This window comes from Phlebotomus papatasi, chromosome 3 (genome assembly GCF_024763615.1).
Source record: "Phlebotomus papatasi isolate M1 chromosome 3, Ppap_2.1, whole genome shotgun sequence".
Classification (NCBI taxonomy): Eukaryota; Metazoa; Arthropoda; class Insecta; order Diptera; family Psychodidae; genus Phlebotomus; species Phlebotomus papatasi.
In genome coordinates, this window is record NC_077224.1 from 29,491,720 (window position 1) to 29,512,153 (window position 20,434).

The 20,434-nt window shown below is 32.7% G+C and overlaps 1 protein-coding gene across 8 annotated transcripts in view; it reads left to right on the plus strand.

Annotated features, from left to right (window-relative positions):
- Positions 1-20,434, plus strand: part of LOC129807517 (phospholipid-transporting ATPase IF-like) — a 34,245-nt gene extending 13,811 nt beyond the window's left edge. For 3 of the 8 annotated variants that reach the window (XM_055856837.1, XM_055856833.1, XM_055856835.1), the window contains exons 3-12: positions 2,617-3,334; positions 3,622-4,036; positions 4,112-4,331; positions 4,416-4,884; positions 9,849-9,987; positions 10,057-10,381; positions 10,457-10,531; positions 12,547-13,360; positions 13,432-13,758; positions 19,883-20,434. In XM_055856837.1, coding sequence (XP_055712812.1) covers positions 2,617-3,334; positions 3,622-4,036; positions 4,112-4,331; positions 4,416-4,884; positions 9,849-9,987; positions 10,057-10,381; positions 10,457-10,531; positions 12,547-13,360; positions 13,432-13,758; positions 19,883-20,105 — 3,725 coding nt within the window. In that variant the 3' untranslated portion in view covers positions 20,106-20,434. Of the gene's footprint in view, positions 1-2,616; positions 3,335-3,621; positions 4,037-4,111; positions 4,885-9,848; positions 9,988-10,056; positions 10,382-10,456; positions 10,532-12,546; positions 13,361-13,431; positions 13,759-19,882 lie in introns of all 8 variants that reach the window. The other 5 variants (XM_055856832.1, XM_055856830.1, XM_055856831.1 and 2 more) reach the window with 2 other exon arrangements.

Genomic DNA, 20,434 nt, shown 5'->3' on the forward strand with positions numbered 1-20,434 from the left:
TTCGATGCCATGGCGCTTCGAGACAAGATTTTGAATTTGATTCAGCAACATTGTCCTAAGTCTTGCCCCTAGGTCGAGGTCCCTCCACAACGACTTGTAAAACTTTTTTGGGAAACTTTTTAATTGAGTTAAAGTTATGAAAAAATGTAATAATTTTGTATGGGTTATTTTATAACAGAATATACAAAATAGAATTTTCATTTGCCCTTAAAAACTGTTAAAACGAATGAATGGACTAATAAGGGTGTATTGTTTAGTAGGTAATTGTCAGCCTGAAAAAGTGCTACCGAAATGAAATTGTTATGATAATATTGTCTTGAACAAACGTATACAGTCACAAAAACATGCCTTAAATATTTAAATAGATCAATAAAAAGTCAGATAGGATGGGAACTACTAAAGAAATTTATTTTTTGGACTCATTTTCAAAAATATGATTAAATTACGTGACATTGTTAAGAAACTCTCATACATAATATCAAAAATATAGCTTAGATTTTTGGAGTAGTTATATGATAAGTTTTTCTTGTACTACTTGCCTAGGCTATAACTGATTAGTCCATTAGTGTTTCAATTAATAAACCCCTTAGCAATTTCTTGTGAATCCATTCAAATCAACTACATTTGTAACCGAGTGAGTTGTGATATAAAGACCAAGATATATCGTAAAATCAATTCAAATTTGAGCAATTTTGTGAGTGTATAAGCGACTGGAAAGGGTCGATGGGTCAATAGTGATCGTCACATAAATTGACAATCATCTTCAGACCCAGTATATCAAAATACGACGGAGAGATCGATTCGCAAAAAATGTGTGTATATCTACCACAACACTTTCGATTGTAGTTAAATTTCGATTAGAGCATAATTTGCATTACTAAACATTTGAGACACGGGCAGAAATTTGTCGTTGTGCTCAATTAAACTCCTCCTTTTCAGATCGCGAGAAGTGTTTCTAATTGGAATTTATCATTTATTATTCTTTTAAATTCTTATACGGCTATATAGTACAAATTGGTTGCGCTTTTGAGGTTCAATGTCAACACTTACATCAGCGTCACTCGTGAAATTTAGTAATATATTGCGATAAAGTGTTCAGTATTGATCTCTATAAGTCTTGTTGTAAATACTAATTAACACATTCGGTGCATGGCTTCAAAGATAAAACCCAAAATTAACGGCTATTATTATTATTGTTACACATGTATAAGCGCATTTACTTAGTAGATTTGAGGAAATGTTACGTTTTAATTTTATGCTTCCCAATCGCAGCTCTATTCATTAGACTTCGCAAGAACAGTTTCGTGGTCAAAGTGAATATTGCTTTACCAAAAGTTTCTTTATGCAAGAGAGTGTCCCTTGAGCAAATTTACACACTTCTTATTTTTCCGGCATGTTAACACTTATTTTGTCCAAACTATCCAGAAATATCAAAAGTATACTGTCTAAATTCTTTTCTAATTATTTACATCTTCAGATTACTTTCCTTGCAATTTTTAAAATTCAGTTTCTGCGACGAAGCGCATCAATTTTTTGCTCATTTATCGTTAAATTATAAACATAAAATTAGTTTAAAGTAAGAATTTTATCTATCAAGGATAGGGGGAACTGGGGCAGTAGTAATCTGGGGTAGTTGTAACCACTGTGATTTTTTTCATTAATTTTAAGACTCCAAAGGATAAAACCCATAAGCATTCATAGATACCATGGGGATGTATGTCCACAGAAGAATTGGTCAATAAAATCCTAATACTTTAAAAATAAAAATCATTTTTCCCGAAAATGTTGATATTTCAATTATTTTGGTCATTTGGATTTCCACCTGGAAATTAAAAACTGTGTAAAATAATCGAAATGTAGCAATACCAGTTCTTTCCTACATCTTTTAGGATTATATTTATGGATTTACTAGACAAATTGAGATTCTCATTAGTTCAAAAGAATTAATAATTGGTCAGAAAACAGCATTTGGGGTAGATGTAATCAGGCAATGTCAATTTCACAAAATGAGTAGGTAAAAGAGCGGGAAATTGACCTTCATGCGAAATATCTATAATTCATAGATTACGAAAAAATTGGTGGTGCTGTGTTCAATAAAAAATCACATGATGTCAAAATATGGGGAAAATCCATTGAAAAATGTCTTTGATATGCATGCTTTTAGTTTTTTTGCTATTTTAATTATTCTTTGTAAAAAGTGTCATGATTTTTTGAAAAATATACAGTCTTTATATATCTCTTAAGTAATTAAAATAATCGAGAATAGTGCAAAGTTAATTTCAAGAATGGGAAAAAAGGTGTTTACATCCTCCCCAGAAAGTGGTTACTTCTACCCCAGGTATTTTGTGAAAAGAGAAAAATGCACAGGGACACAAATTTTATTTTTATGGAAAACTCAATTGTTTTCCAGCATCCGCATTACCCTCGACGAATTGCCTATACCCAAGGGTAAAACATGAGCTAAGAAATATTTTCCAAAAAATCACGGTGTCCTTGGAAAATCACCTCAAATTCGCATCTATCGAAAATGGTTACATGTGCCCCAGTCTCCCCTATAGTCATATATATAGAAGTGTGGAAAATATATACTAATGGGTTAATACTGAATTTCTTCAGACAGTCCGGTATCTCCCCTGACATCACTAATACCTCTGGTGTTCGTCATATCCGTGACTGCTATGAAGCAGGGCTATGAAGACTACCTACGTCACAGGGCAGATAATATGGTGAATTACTCACTTGTCACAGTTATTCGGAATGGGATTGAGATGGATATCAAGTGCCAGAACATCGTTCCGGGTGATCTCGTGAAAGTTGTGCGAGATTGCGATGTTCCGTGTGATTTGGTTTTACTCAAATCCTCAGATCCTCATGGGAAGTGTTACATTACAACGGCTAATCTCGATGGTGAGTCAAATCTCAAAACACTTACTATTCCTAGAGGATTGCCCGGAGTGGATATTGATCGTCTGCGAACTCTGGGGATTATTGAATGTGAGTATCCAGTAACGGATCTCTACTCCTTCAACGGACGTATTGAACTATCTGAAAATGTGGTTGGTCAGCGAACATCCGCTGTACCAGATCTTAATCTGGTCAACAACAATGTTTTGCCCCTAATGGCAGAAAATTTGCTGTTGCGAGGATCTCGAGTGAAGAACACAGAATGGGTCATTGGATGTGCAGTTTATACTGGTCAAATGACAAAATTGGCACTGAATAGTAAGGTGACCAAGTATAAAATGAGCTCAAGTGAGAAGTTCATCAATAAGTTCCTGATATTCTTTCTCATTTTACTTATATCTATCGTTACCATCTCTTATTTCCTGAAGAGGTAAGTTACTTAGGGTAAAGTGCCCTCAAGTCGACCGGTTGCTCTATTCGACCGGTAGAGTTATTTATTCAATTTATTTATTATTTGCGCTAATATTTGGCGTATGATCTAACATTAATAGGTCAATTATTCCATAAATAAATACGAATCAGTGACAATTTTTATAGAAATTCATCATTAAAACATTCAAATATTGAAAACCGGTCGAGTCGAGAAACCGGTCGACTCGAGGGCACTTTACCTTATATTGAACATTTAAATATTATTAATTTTTTTTATTATTTTAGATTTTTTGATATGTATCGGCAAGAGCACAATTGGTATCTTGGTGAAATGGTTGCTAACTATCAAATTTCACAGTTCCTTCAAGATTATTTCTCGTTCCTAATCCTCTTCAACTATTTGATCCCAATTTCACTTTACGTCACTATAGAAGTGCACAAGTTTCTTGGTTCCTTCTATATGGAGTGGGATGAGGAGCTATACGACGCAGCAACGAATCAACCTTGTATCGTCAATACTTCTGATCTCAATGAGGAACTTGGCCAAGTAGAAATCCTCTTTTCGGACAAAACGGGTACTCTTACGAAGAATGAAATGATCTTCCAACAATGTTCTATTAATGGTCGAAAATTTATGCAAAAGAGAACAGGATTGCTTGAGGAAGGAAAGCATTTAATACTGAAACTTCCGGAATTTAAGGTAATTTAATGTACAGAATACAAAATTGAGTGAGAAATTCTGTTTAATAAAGCCTATATATATATTAAAAAACAGGAAGATATCTTTGGCTTCTTTGAAGCCCTATCAGTGTGTCATACAGTTCAAGTGGCCGGATGCGAAGATGCTGATGTTGAAGCTTCGCATGATATGCCACTAATACAGAGCGATGAGACTGATCATATCACAGCTAGTGCCTTCACATTTGGTGATAATTTCACGGATATCAGTGAGGAACGCGAAGAATCACCAATTCTCGAGATTAATGGTGCAAACGGTGAGGCGGTCAACTACAGCGTTAATGGTGACATGAATCCACTCTTAAATAACCAATCAACTGACACCGATCAACATTTTCTAGGCTACAATAAATCCCTCCACCATCACAAAGTCCAACTCCTTCCCTCACGTCCGTCCAGCGAACACCTACCCAATGTAGCAGCTCTTATTATGGAGAGCAAACCCAGGCCATATAGTGCTGTTGGTATGGATAATGCCAGCTTTACCAACATGCACGAGTTCACCTTCACGCCACAACCGCTCAGCCGACCCAACTCTCATGTTGACCTCAAGAGAACCATTTCCACAGACGCAGAGCATCACAAAACGCACCGACGGACGCAGTCCTACAATCTCCCACCTAACAAAGCCAATGCAGCTGTGTCTGTTGTCAGGACACCATCCAAGGTGTCGAGGCAGTCAAGTGTGCGAAGTATTGTATCCCAAATGAATTCCAGGGAGTCTTACGCAGCTCCACAGCACACAGAAGCAGCCAAAATTGAGAGGAATGAATCAATTTACAGAAGAGGAGTTATTCAATCCGTCATTGAGTGAGTATATTTAAATTTTGTTTAGAATTAGGATGGCTATCCTTAAAATTATCAAAAGAATAAGGAAATTTACATATTACGTGTTATAATTTATAATTTTTTCTGTACTAATCAAAAAAAAAGTTCTGAATTAATTTATGACTTCTACAAAAAAAAATGGTCAATCAGAGTATTGTAATCCACAGCTCATTTAACAAAGAGTCAGTTCAATGGTCTTTTGCACAATATTTTATGATTTTTTATCTTGAAGTTTTCATGTATACAATATAGGTTCATTATTTGTATATTCACTTACTGTATATTAAATATGTAGAGCATAATACTTTTTAAAGATAGATAACTTTTAATTTATATTCTACTCTTAAGATCTTACTATCTTTTCTCAATAGTAATATATAATTTATTCTTTTGATTTTGAATCGAGACCACTCATGATACAAAGTTTTAGCTTACAATGACTTCTATTTTTTTTTAATTAAAGATGTCTACACATAAGGCAAATTTATTGCAATATTTGCTATCAATATGTGATATTGAACTGCAATGCAATATTGAAGAACATTTTTCCAGTTTGTAGGCAATTATTTAACCCATTCAGTCAATGTACCAAAAATACTTGAGATAGAATGTTCATATTTTGGGATAAGTTTCTTACAGATTAATAGATGAATTTTCTGAATTTTTTTTTTATCTATTATGTGGGCGAGGGGAGCCGCTGTCGAACACACGCCTTAACGGTCACTGAATTTTACTTCTTTACAGTAATTCATTACAAACTCTATTGATTTAGATAGAGTAACTGTCCAAGAAAACACATTGGCAACCAGAATTCAATCAGAAAAGAGGATGAAGGCTAATTTTAACAAATTCGACGGGATGTCGAATTTTCCGTCCGCCATTTTGAGCAAAAATTTTGCATGACCTTCCGCGAAGCAAGAAAACAATAACAAAATGTATTTTCATCTCTGTCGAACTATTTTTCCCAAGTAATTGAAGAACTAAAGTTATTAAAAATCCATTCCCTACAGCAATTTGGATAAAAATTGCGCAGGAATAAATCATCTAAAATCACTCAATTTGCGTATGATGTATAGGTAAGGAATGGGTTAAATCGTTTTAGAATATTTGTTACAATCTAATCATGTAATCCCGTGTAAGAAGAATTTGCTTAGTGCGTTTGTAGTGCGCCCAGGAGCGTCTTCCCCGCAGTGTGGATGCTTCTTCCGTACTCCCGAAGTTTTTGGGCAGAAGTGATGCATTTTTTCGTTAAATTTTATTCCATGTGAAAATGTCTTTTATTTTCTAAATATTGAGTTGTATGCACCGGATGGGACTTGAACTCACAACTGTGAGAATCGAGTTAGAAATCTCATCAGTCCAAGACCCAACGGTCTTATCTATCGCGCCACTGAGATCCCCTGAATAGGCAATTACTTCAATATTTTGTTTCAAAATTCGCTTCAGTATTGAAATTTAAATGTTACATTGAAATTTTTTTACGACAATAATTTGTCTAGTGTGTAGGCAGCTTAATACATCCCGATCAAATATTGCAACAAGGCTCCTACTGAATTTCATATGGTTTTTTTTTAATCTCACATTTACTAAGGTGGTATAAACCATCTTGAAGAAGTCGTACCGCAGAATAGTTTAATCTTTTAATATACAATTTATATAGTCATTTCCCCTATCACAAATTCAAAAATTTAAACTTAAGTTAATCTTTATTTTTTACCGTATCATACTTAACACATCGAAATCTTAATGCGATTTACATTAAATTGTCGCTAATGAGAGTTCAAATTTGAGATTTGTATCTTTGACTCTTTCGTTTCCTTTGGAACTCCGGACATCGAAAGAAAATACTCTACATAATAAAAAATGTCTAAAATTTTAATACTATAATTGTGCAAAATCGACCATTTTAGTTGTTTAATTTAAAAATGTTTAAAAAATACACTATATTTTGGTAATTTATTGCCACGTGATAGAAAATTTCCACTATTATAGTTGAAAAATTTTCAACAATGTTGTTTAATTTGAAAATGTGTAAAATTTTAACACTATAATAGTGTGAAATCGGATAAATTAATTATTTAATTGCGATCTGTGTAAAATTTTTTACAATTATTGTCATAAAATTTTTTTAACAATGTTTCGTAATTTAAAACTGTTGAAAAAATCTAAAAATAACCACCATTATAGTATGATTATAGTTTTTCACATTATTATAGTGTGAAAAAATACACAACTTTATAGCATATTTTGTCACATGATCAAAAATTAACAGTATTATAGTATGATCATAATTTTTCACACTATTATAGTGTGAAGCCTTGTGTAATTCAACCAAAGTTGTTGAATTTATAAACAAAAGTTATTGAATTTTGAGACAAAAGTTGTTGAATTTTTAAACAAAAGTTGTGTAAAAATTGTTGAATTTCCTTTTGAGAATTATACTTCAGTCGAGATGCTCTATGTGTGTGACTATGGCAAAAGTCATATAGAACATCAAATATTTCTATGCATAATAAGTATATCGTGAAGATTCGAGCATCAGATGTAATCATTTCGCATTAGGGGGGGGGGGGTTATCCCGAGTACAGGAAAAAACATTTGAAATGTTTAAAAAGTCAAAAAATCAAAATCTTCGAAATGAAATGAAAATTCAACATAAACAGAATTTAACAATTTTTGAGTTTACACATAAAAATTCAACAATTTTTAAATTCAACAATTCCAAATTCAACATCTTGAAATTCAACAATTTTAAATTAAACAATAAAAAAAATAAAATTTTTGGGCCATTTGGAATTTGGAGTCTATAAAAATCCGATTCTTATTAATGATGAAAAATTTTAAATATGTATTAAAAAAATCATCATCATCATTTTCAACCGTTTATCCCTATTGGGGTCGCGGGCCCAGAACATCCAAGTTAATATCCCATGCTTATCGATCTTCCGCCAGTTCAGAAAGAATTTGATTCAGCCGCCTTGTCAATGGCTTGTAGATACCCCAACATATAGAATATTTTTGTAAGAGCTTGATTAATTGCGTTGATCCAAAATTTGTGAAATTGGCCTATTGAATATGTTGCGACCAGAAAGAGTTAAATCAATTAATCTTTAGAATTCGATTTATTTATTGACGAAAAGATAGACGTGGTCTGCAAAAATCAGTTGATCTACAACAAATACATATATATAATATTATATTTTACATTGAGAAATTCATTTAGTTTTCACACTAACGCTTTTACCAATATTTTAAACGAATTTATGGAGGGTCAAGTCCACATTTTTAAGACAAATGAATCAAATCCTAAAAATTAGATTATTTAAAAACATATATAATGTATTTGAACGCTCATTAGTGACAATTAATGTGAATCGCAATAAAAGTTTAAGGAGAAAATGTAATAACACCATTAGGGGGAGGTGAGGCTACTTTGTACAGTGGGGCTGCATTGATATCTGATTTTTCGTCTATTTCAAAATGAAGCTAGTCCTTACAATTATTTTATTTAGATCTACAATTGTTTTGTCTATCCAAATTATGTCATTTTAAAATCTAGCCCCGCCTCCCCCTAAAAGAACTTGACTCTGTTTTTTTTTTTACATCGACGTTCCTTAAGATATTAAATATATATCTTTCTAAAAAAAACTATCAAAAAAATTATGACATCTATAAAAATTCTAAAAATACTTATGCTTTTTATTGGATAGCAATTTCACGAAACAATTACTAATATTAATATAATTACTAAATTTACATACTATACAACGTTTATAAAACTATTTATTTGGAATTGTGCTAACAACCGGAATAAGTGTGGCAAGTATTGATGGATTGTTTTATTTACAAAAAGGATCATTAATCAGACAATATTTTATTAAGGGAGACTGATGCAGAATTAGCCAGCAAATGAAATTTTTCATTGCCTATTAATTAGTGAAAAACCTGTATGAATCAGATTGATAAATCGACGGTTCCATTCCATACTGTTTTGTCTTACTTAGAATGACAACTTTTTAGGAAAACCATTTGAAGTTGGCGATTTCCTATGCTGCCCGTGTAATTTTTTTTCGAAAAAAATGAATATCTCATTACCCGAACGTCGGATGACTACCAAACATTGGGAGAAATCCGAAAAAGTTAAAATAACATTCCGGAAATGTAAATTTTACCCTGCATTCTTGATCCGAAATCGGTGTAAATATTATGCTTTTTAGGTGTATTATGGGTTAAAGTTATCCTTTTTCACGTCAATTTTACACTTAAAAAGGTGTGAAATTAACATTGAAAAATGTTACACCTAAAATGTGTTAAAGTTACGAGGAAAAAAGTTAATCGCACCCCCGTTTTTTTCTCAGTGAATTTTCTCCAGTTGTAGATCTCGGTCCCAGGATCAATATATCTTTCAGAGTAATAATAATTCTAAGTCGATTTAGAACAGTATGGAATGGAGCCATTGAAATATTTCAATGAATGAAGGGGTGATTTAATAAAGGTAGAGTGCCTTCGCTCGACCGGTTCCTCGTCTCGACCGGTAGATTTATTTATTTAATTTATTTATATTTGCTGTAATACTTTGCGTATGATCTAACACTAATAGATCAATAATTTCATGAATAATACGAACCAGTGACAAATTCATAGACATTGACGAAATTGACCATCAAACATTCAACAATTCACCCACAGGTCGAGTCGAGGAAGCTGGTTGAGTGAGAGTACTTTACCTTACTCTGAATAAATAGCAATTTGCTCAATAATCTTTCTAACGGAACCTTATAACACCCCACTGCGTTGTCTAATTCTACCCCTGACTAATTCTACCCCGGTATCCTCTACATGTTTAAGAAGCATCAAATTGCATGCATTATTTTCTCAGTAAGATAAAACCAATTTATTGATTTTATTCCTAAAATTGATTTTCGCTATATATTCTTTCTGTGTAGACAATTGGATTATCAGGCATCGAGTCCAGATGAGAAAGCTCTCGTGGAAGCATGTGCCAAAGTAGGATTTGTTTACACCGGCGACGATGATGATGTTGTGACGGTGAAAGTGAAGAAGTCAGTTTTCCGTGGGGGAAAGGTATAATGGAATTAGAGATTAAAGCTTTAGGAGAGCACAAGTAAAAGTTTCTGTTTTATTCGATTTCAGGCCCGAAACGTTGATACTCTGGATTCTGTGAAGAGAATTTTCAAAGCAGACAATTCCACCATTATGAAATTCACGCGACTTCACGTATTGGAATTCACGTCAGACAGGAAAAGGATGAGTGTGATTGTACGTGATCAAAAGGGACAAATTTGGCTGTATACCAAGGGGGCTGAAAGTCATGTTTTGCCACTGTGTGATAAGACACCACGTCAATTGATTACCGTGACCCAAAGTCATATCAATGACTTTGCCAAGTTGGGTCTTCGAACTCTGACTGTTGCTCGTAGAAAAATTACAAATTCTGAGTACATCGAATTTTCCAATGGTGAGTGGGCTTTCGGTTTTTCTTGCTCCATTGCATGACTTTGAAATTGTTCTACCTTCTTTCTTTTTTTTTAAGAAATAACTCAGGCCAATAATTCACTAACGGACCGAAAGGCTCTTGTAGATAACTGCCAACAGAAAATAGAAAGAAGTAAGTGACTTTACATTTACAAAAAATTGTAAAATATTAAAAATAAGTATTAGTAAGTAGGGGAGACTGGGGCAAAACATGTCAAAATGCATATTTAATTATTTCATGAGCTCTGAGTGAGAAAACTTAAACGTTTTATATAATGAGCATATTTTTATAGGAAATTTACTGCTCTACAACATTGCAGGAGACTATTTTCCTCTATCTCGAAAGAAATGTAATTATCGAATCAATTTTGTGGAGATTCTCAAAATTTCTGGGGCAAATTTTGTCAGTCTTCGGATAATTTGTGACGTTTTACTCTCGCAAACGTTAAAAATATCAAATAGTCATATTTTTATAGAAAATTTATTTCTCTTCAACTTTGTTAACACTTCGTAGAACCCTAACTAAAAGTGTCACGGAGGGACCAAGTGGCAGCCGCTGCCATTTATCGAATTTTACATAATATTTTGATATTTTTACTTATATTTAAACATTCGGAGCTTTAGTCAGTTCTTTTCTGGTGTCTGAATCAGAAATTTCATCTCCTTGGGTACTGTATCTAAATATTTTTAACCATTCGATGTTTTCATCTTTATCAGAATCATGGAGTAAGGGAAAGTGGTCTGCCTTTGAATGCGGTAGCCTTTGAATGTTTCAATTTTTCTCTTATTTTTCAAAGTAAAAATTCTACTTTATGAACAATAGTTAATACTATTAACTATTTTCTATTAACTTCGCTTAACAAAATGGATTTTTAGCTTTGGGAAATAAGAGAAAAATTGAAGCATTCAAAAGCTGACGCATTCAAAGCCATGTCACTTTCCCTTTTAATTCTTCTCAATAATTTGCAAAAACACTTTCAACTTGTTCTTTTAAGACTTTTATACACTAACAATCAAGAAAATTAGATCTGCAGAATGTCAAACTCCCATATAAAATTCATATGGCAGCAACTGCCACTTAGTCCTTCCGAGTACAGTTTTTTGTTTTTGCAATATATTTACATTAATATTTAATTTTTATTAAAAATTTTACAACGAAAAAACAGCCAGATAAATTCTGCACGCATTCAATCAGGCCTCCAGGCGAAATGATATATTCTTCACTATAAAAAATAAATTGAAAACTAAATTGGCAGCGGCTGCCACTAGGGTCCTTCCAAGTGTTAAAGATAATTTTTCTCTATCTTAACGAGAAATGTGCTTAAATTGAGCTAATCAGTATTGATATTTTCTGTAAGCCAAATATTCCAAAAATATGGCTCAAAATTTTATTATTTTTTATTTTACATAGGGGAATGTTGGCATGGTTCGCACAGAGTGAACCTTCAAACAACGCAAATTTTCTCTTTGCAAAGAGCTCGTTCGTCATTCCTTAGCCATAAGATAGATCATTATTAAGCTCATGAAACGAGATGAGATATGGTAAGTCAGTTCTTTGCAAACAAAGAGAAAATTGACATAGTTTGAAGGTTCACTCTGTGCGAACCATGCCTACATTCCCCTAATCCTTCCTCGAATCCCTTGAAACTTTGTAATGTTTAAGAAGGTTCATGAAGGCTATCTATAATAAAAATTTCAAGCCTCAGTTTCTTTTATTTTAGAAAATAGCGAATATTGAAATTTTTGTTTTGACAAATTTTGCCCCAATCTCCCCTATTATTGTTTTTCTCATTAGAATTTAAAATGAAAAGGATTTAGTGTGATTGCTGATGCAATCTTACCTCATTTCTGTTTTAATTGAAAAACCTTATTATAGAAGCATTTATTTCAAATTACTCCTTTGGGACTTTGTCATGCTCACAATACACATTCTATAATTTCCCCTGTATAAAAGACATTTAAAATAAATATAAAAGACATTTAAATTTTCTCTACAAATTAAATGGATTTAGTTGTGAATGAAATGTTGTTCTTTCATTTGAGAGTTTTCCATGATAATTTCTCATTTGTTACGCTCTCGTACTGCATAGCATTGTTGATTCGGTTTATATCTCATGCAAGACTAAATAGACTTATTACTTTGTGCAGATTTAGAACTACTTGGAGCGACGGCTGTAGAGGATGCATTGCAGGATAATGTGAGAGATACATTGGAAGCTCTACGACACGCTGGTATTAAAGTTTGGGTGCTGACAGGGGATAAGGTTGAGACTGCTTTGAACATTGCTTTATCCTGTGGTCATATACCAGATACTGCCATAAAGCACTTCATTGTTGAATGTCAGAGCCCTGAGAAGCTCGAGGAACAGCTCGATATTTTTGAAAATGAACTGAATCGAAACAAGGATCAAGTATTCGCGCTGTTGATTGATGGTGGCAGCCTGGCTTTTGCTCTCTCTCACTTTTCAGAGCGCTTCCGGGATCTCTCAGTGCGATGTAGAGCTGTTCTTGGTTGTCGCTTGAGTCCACTGCAGAAATGCGAGGTGGTACATTTAATGAAGACAGTGGCTGGTCATCCAATTACTGCATCCATTGGCGATGGTGCAAATGATGTTTCGATGATCCAAGAGTCACATGTAGGATTGGGAATTGTGGGAAAGGAGGGCCGACAGGCTGCCCGATGTGCTGATTATGCTTTTGCCAATTTTTCAATGGTTAAACGAATGCTTCTTATGCATGGACACTACTTCTCCCAAAGATTATCTCTTCTTGTTCTGTACTTCTTCTACAAAAACCTCGTCTTCATGATGATCCAGATGTACTTCCAGATCAACAGTATGTTCTCATCACAGTCCATCTACGATTCGCTTTTCCTCACTCTGTATAACGTCGTGTACACTGCTCTTCCTATCCTTGTTATTTCGCTCACCGAGAAAGTCTACCCCATGAACAGACTGATGAAGTATGATTTAAGATTTATTTTAAAATAAATTTTAAAATTATTTTAAATTTTCATCTGTGTTTTTTTTTCAGTGAACCACCGCTTTATAAGAAAAATGTGAGAAATAAGAGGCTGCAGTGGAATTTTTTCTGTGGTTGGATGCTTTTGGCTGTTTATCACTCCTCAATTGTCTACGTGGCCGGATATTTTATGTGGGTGAACAATCCTGCCATTCTCACCACACCACACGTTGTGAATTTCTACTGCTATGGCACTTTCATGATTCATAATGTGGTGATATTGGTAAATTTGAAGCTGTGGCTTTCGTCCGTGTATCAATCTTACTGGTTCATCTTCACCATCTGGCTCTCCATTGCTGCATTCGTCCTTACCACATTCATCTATAACCTTTTCAATCTGTGAGTAATAGATTAAATTCTTAATGGAATTACTGTGAAGCTCAATTTCTGGTATTCATTAGTATGCATAATGGGAAGATTGAGGCAAATTGAATTCTTTTTGTGAACATTCAATAGTATCATGATTGTGCTTCGTGCGTGAGTCGTGAATGTCTTGGGGTAGTGGATTATTCACGACGCCCCCCCCCCCCCGCACCTTCTCTAACATCCCCAAAGCTCCATTGGATCTCTCATAGTTCCACACATATATTTAGGAGATAATCAAGGGGGAGATATTAGGATCGGAAGTGGTGTACAGCTGAAAATGAAGTGCTTGTAAGTCTTTGGAAGTGGAAGTGTCCGAAAATAGAGTCATCTCGTTTTATTCCGAATTTCACAGACTATACGCTACTTTTAGCTCAGATTTTAAATTCGAGTGGCAAAAATACGTAAGGAACGAAAAGTGCCTTTGTAGTGTTTAACCCTTTAAGGACGATTGGAACACCGGTGTCCCATAAAGAAAATAATTTCTCCTGACTACCTAAAGTTATTTTTTTCTTATGTCTGTACATAATTGCAAAGTAGAAGGTTGAAGGAATCTAGGTTATTTTTTGCAAGTCTCCAGCTATTTACTATATAGTAAATTTTTAAGCTAAAAAATGACGAATTTTTAAATTCTCATAATGAAAATTAATTTTATATATTTTTTATACTTCCAATTTTTTTTAAGCAAAACCGTTTTTGGAAAAGAAACTACAATACTCAAACATAATATTTTTCATTAGATTGAAAATTATCATTCATTAGTATTGTCAGAAAAAATACTTAAATTTTTAGGCTATTTTTGTCCCTATCGTTCATAGAGTCAAAAAATACACCGAATCAGGCTCTGTTGGATTTTCTAAGGCTAGATGTAAGACCTTTAACTGATTTTATACATTGGTTTCATTTTTATTGCTGATTTTTGCTGATTTTCGGTTCACGAAAACTGTCTCGTCGTTAAAGAGTTAATGAATTGAATTTTTAAAAGGTCTTAAATGATGGACTTACACAAAAAAAGCATTTTGGGTGTTTATTTACATCAAGTTTAAATGACTGAAAAGTGCCATGAAAAATTTCGGTATAGGGATTTATTTTTGAAAAGATCAAACTTCATCTTAAACGGTCTCTAACATTAACGGCAATATTGTGGGTATTCGAGTGGAAGACAATTTATAAATAACAATTGAAGAGATTATTCAGATTTTGAAAACCAATAATTCGACCATATTTCGCTGTTTGGAAAAGCTTGCATGTATTTAAAAACTTGATACATGGATGCCACATCTTTTCACTGAAAGGAATAAGAGGAAATGTAGGAACTGTATTACTGGTTATTACGGTACTTTTTGGTGGTAACTTTAATCAAAGACTTCTCTATCCAATTCCGGAGTAGAGGATTAGCCGGATCCTCTACAGGTTAACGGGAGTAAAGTAAGAGCATGGTGGTGCATGAGGCTCTGAAAATAACCCTTCACTTTCACTGATCTGACCGCTATCGTGTCGGATGATCTATTTTTCAGAGTAACTTAAGTAACTTTCAAATGCGACAACAAACTTTTAGCCGATAAAAAATGATCAAATTTTAGAAAAGAATTATTTTTGATACCATCTTAAGTAAATTTTTTTGTTGTTATAATACATAAATAATATTTATGGATTACAGGCAACTCATTTGCAAAAAAGAAAAATTTTAAAAAGCATTTTTTTTAATGATTTTTCCACCTAATATCTCGAATATAACTTTGTCTAGAAATTTTTGGCTGATACTGTACTTCTGAAGGGCTAAATTAGTTGTTGCACTCGTACTTTTGGTCTCTTACAGACTTTCCAAAACAGTTTCAATAAATTAGAATCGACAATACATTTTTAGAGACCTATTTTCCAGAAATAGCTTCATTGGTCTGTTATGGCCTCTACACACTTGAGAAATTTAGGTCCATATTGAAAAAAATTGGCTAGGATTGTGTAGGAAGAACTTTAAAATATGGACATTTTTTTTGTGTGTAGAGGTTATTAGAAAATCCATAGAAATAAATTCTGTTGGTCGTAAAACACAGATAATATTAAAATATCGTTTAGTAAGAATATCTGCTGTTAGAAATTCAAAAAAAAAAATATGAAAAATATATTTAAATAAAATACATGTAAAAATAAATATCTTGACAATTTTTAAGTTTTCTTAAGTAGATTTTTCATAATATTAAACAAACTATTGATTTCTAAGTATGAGAAGTGTATGAAGTGCAAGAAGTGCTGGAAGTGTTGCAGCATTTTCGGGAGTCTTCTGAAATGCTGGAAGTGTGAAGGGCTACTTTATACAAATTGTGGAAGTGCCTGGAAGCGGTGTACACATTTTCATCCTAATATCTCCTCCTTGGATATAATATTCAAGGATATCAGCATAAATATAAAGTTTTTCATTTGAAGTCTATACCTCAGGAGGACATTGCATATGTTTTCGCCTACATAGAGACCCAGTGTTTGTGGTATTTTTACTGAAGAACAGAGAGCTTACTTTATTTTTCTATACGGCTCAAATGAATTCGTTTCTGTATTATGATTTCGCATTATTATTAAAATTATTTTACTTGTTGTATTTCATAACCCACAAGTAATAAATCTTTAACGCGGGTTTCAGACTGAAGATCTCAAAATTTTATATAATAAACAATTTTCCAATTTTTTTCATAAAGCATGTATTTACGCTTAATGGAACTTCGACAGGAAGTTCATATTAACGCTTTCGTCAAAATATTGTAATTTATTTAACGTAAATGCAACTAGGATAGCGTTTTTTTGTTTCATATTCTAATTGTTACTGGAAAGCTTTCAATACTTACTTACATTTCAATACTTCAATACTGTTACTGGGAAGCTTTTTTTCCTATGAGGCCGGAAAATCCAATGATAAGTCACAATTTCCTGAAAAATCTTGCCTGGTAAGAGGTGCTAAGCCATATGATGAAATTGTAGGTCTGAAGTTGTAGGTCTGTAGAGTTCAAATGCTGATTCGTATTCTTTGATTAAAAGAACTTTTATTTGAAAATCTGAAGTTTTTTATAATAACCAGGTTAAAATGAGAATGCTATTACTTTGTTTTAATTTTGAAGTTTATCTGGAGGACCTTTTAAAGCTTTAAATATTATAAATTATTATGTCAGCTCGTAATATTATCTGTAATATCAAGGGGGAGATATTAGTCAAAGAATCGTGTACACTACTTCCAGCACTTCCTAAATTTATACGGAAAACGTCAAAGACCTCCACACTTCTGGAAGTGCCATAGGTGATTTCCAGCACTTCTTGAACTTTTAAGCACTTTCAAGCTCTCTAGGCGTTTGAATTTAAAAGAAACGACTAAAATCTAATTTGAATTTTCTTCAACAGTTGGATTTGGATTATTATTTTTTTGTTTTTGGATAAGGGAAGAGTACCAGGGATCGGCAGTGTTCCTCGGATCGTCAGGTTATTACCGTATTGTCGCTCAAAATCAAATGATTTTTTAAAAATTATTAGCTACTTTTTACCAATTAACTCTTACAAGAATGCACTACATTGGCTCTGATTTAATTTATAAAATCAAATTTCCGTGAGAAACCTGATTGAATTCGTGACGATCCGAGGTACAGATTGTAAGTTTGCAATTACACCTAATTTTTATAAATTTATTGTAAAATTTAAAAATTCAAATGCGCAAATATAGGATGGATCACTAATATACCAATTAGCATGCACAAAAATACCAAATAGTAATTTTGATTCTTATATTTTCAACTAAATATCGAGCATGTCTCTTAACATTCCGATCCGGGGTGCTCTTCCCTTATTGTAATTGCATTTTAATTCAACTGAAAATAAAATTTTTATTTTTATTATTTCTCGTGGAAGGCTAATTTTTTATATTAAACTTGAAAAACTTATTCATACGGAATTATTCTGCAAACGTCTGTCTTATAATAAATTTTTTTTTCATGAAGGTCAAATATTTAAAATAAAAAATGGTATTCAAAAGAAAATATGAATTAAGAAATTTGCATAGAAAATAGCAAATTTTCTTGATACATAATGCCATTTCGAGCGTTTTTTCGGTCCCGAAATATGCATAATCAAGGGACTGAGTGTAGTTGTAAAAAATATCCAAAATTCTACCAAGAGCATCAATAATTTTTTTTATAATGTGATGTTTTTAATAATATGGTGGTGTTTTTAATCAAGCTGGTGCTGCTCAGGGCTTGGACATTACAATAGTTTTTAATCTCTCTGTTTAAATCATTAGCCGTACTCACTATGGCGCTGTTATCTTGTAATATCGTTATCTCGTTATCTCGTTATGTTCTCGTAATGTATTTTATAAATGAAAAATTATAACAAGATAACAGATTACGGAGATTACGAGATAACAACGCCATAGTGAGTACGGCTATTGTCTAGAAAAAAATAAAAAAAAATTAAATGATTATAAAAAAGCATTTTGTATGTGAATGATGATATATTTGATTTCAAAAGATGCGAAAATCCAGTTTATCATAAAAATGCCACGTTTCTAAAGAAAAAAAAACAAGTCGTTTTAAGTTAAAAATGTTATTTTTGTATACAAAAAGTGCATAATAAAATAATATATTGCTGAATTAAAACTCAAAAACAAAAGAACCATTTATAATCTTTGCAGATTTCGGATATATTTTAGTTTATTAGTCAAAAATAATATTTTAGGATTTGGAGTAATAAATGATAATTATTTGTATAATTTTTTTAATTTTCTGATGTCTCCAGGACAGTTGTAGGATAAATTAATATCCTGTAATTTAGTTTTAGTTATTCCCGATAGTTTACAGTAGAAAAACTATCTCAAATAATTGACTACTTACACTTATTACACTCGAAAACTTTCTAATTGAAAATCGTAATTTGAAATTTAGATTTTTGAAAGGCATTCAATTAAGTTTCTTCCATTTGGAACAGAGCGCGTTAGTTGAACAACATTTGAATTTTTTTAACGAGAATTTTGACAAGGAATTTATGATAATTGCAATAAAAAACAACATTAATTTAACCCTTTCAGGACAATCTTTAATTGCGCTACATGCCCACATGCACTTTTTCTACTGTAATTAAATGAAAAGCGCGAAAAACATTCCATTTTTAAGACTTCCACTTCCGCAGTACTTCCACTTCAGTGTACACCACTTCCAAGCTAATATCCCCCCCATGCGTAATATGCAAAGCAACACTATGCTTCAATTTAACGCAGGATATGTATAATTTTCACAATAAATAATAAGATTAAAATTTTAGTCTTTCTTTTTCGTATCAGTTTTTTTTAACGTGTAATCATATTTATGTTTTAAGGCCATTTAAACCAATTTTTATAGGCCTAAATCTATCTTTTTATGAAAAAAAATAGATCAAAATCTAAAAATTAGGCGATTCAGACATAATTCACACATTTGATCACACATAAACGACAATTAATGTTAATCGCATTCATACTTTTAATACGCAATAATGATACTAAGGTAAAACTGTTATTTTTTTTAAATTTATTCATAAATTTATTTATAAAAAGTATGATAACTCCCTTAGAATAGCAAGTGAATGAAGGAAAGATACCTCTAAGCAAATTGCAAAGCAGCTTCTCCAGAAATTTCTTAAACATATTTTATTTATTTATAATTAAGTAGGGATTTCGTTTAAATATCAAAGATCCCATTTCATTACTTTTAACCTTTAATGGATTCAAAGGTACAAATTCCTATCACGGAGTTTACAAGTATTGAGTTGTCTGCCAAACTCCATCTTCCCAAAGTTACTTACATATAATGTACAAAACACGTTACGTACAAAACACTATATTTTAGTATAAAAAAAACTCTAATTCAAGAAGATTCACTTTTAAATTTATAAGAAAAAAAATCGATTTTCCATTAATAATTTTGTGAGACAACACAAGTCTTATCACATAAAAGAGAATGCTTTCATCAATTTACTTCTCGATTCCTCTTCTCAGGAATATGCTTCGAGCTATTCAGAAAATTCGCGATTGAATTAACAACATCTCTGCGTGAAATTTAATTAGGCATTCTCATGAAACATTTTCTTTCAGATCCCTTTTCAACGGCGATATGCTTCATGTGTATACAAATCTCTTATCGTCGCTTACCTTTTGGCTGCTGTGTATTGTGGTGGTTGTTGCCGCGCTCATTCCTGACTTTACAATCAAAGCCCTCCAAGCGCTCAACATCAACTGCGGATCAATATTCCCGGGCCCAAAACTGCCCACCACCTCCAAAACCCGATGCACCTTCTTCGAAATGACGCGACTCTAAATTTCAGGAAACTACTGGCGATTTCCTTTGCACAAGAGAACAGGGAACATGACGTGATTTTTAGTAATTTAACTCAAGCAATTAATATTAAGATGAACGTTTCGTTGATTAATGAGTGTGAAATCTAGTGAAGTGATTGATTTTATACCTAAGATGTTACGCTACTACTGTGTACAAATAGTAATGTGTGGGAAATGAGCTACAATCATTTCCTCTGTTAATTTTTTTTTTGTAATAGTTACCAAAAAGCAAAGTGTATTATTAGAAAATAGGAATATTGTACATATATGTTTGATCCCAGTGAGAAAATAAAAGCCTCTGGAGGACAA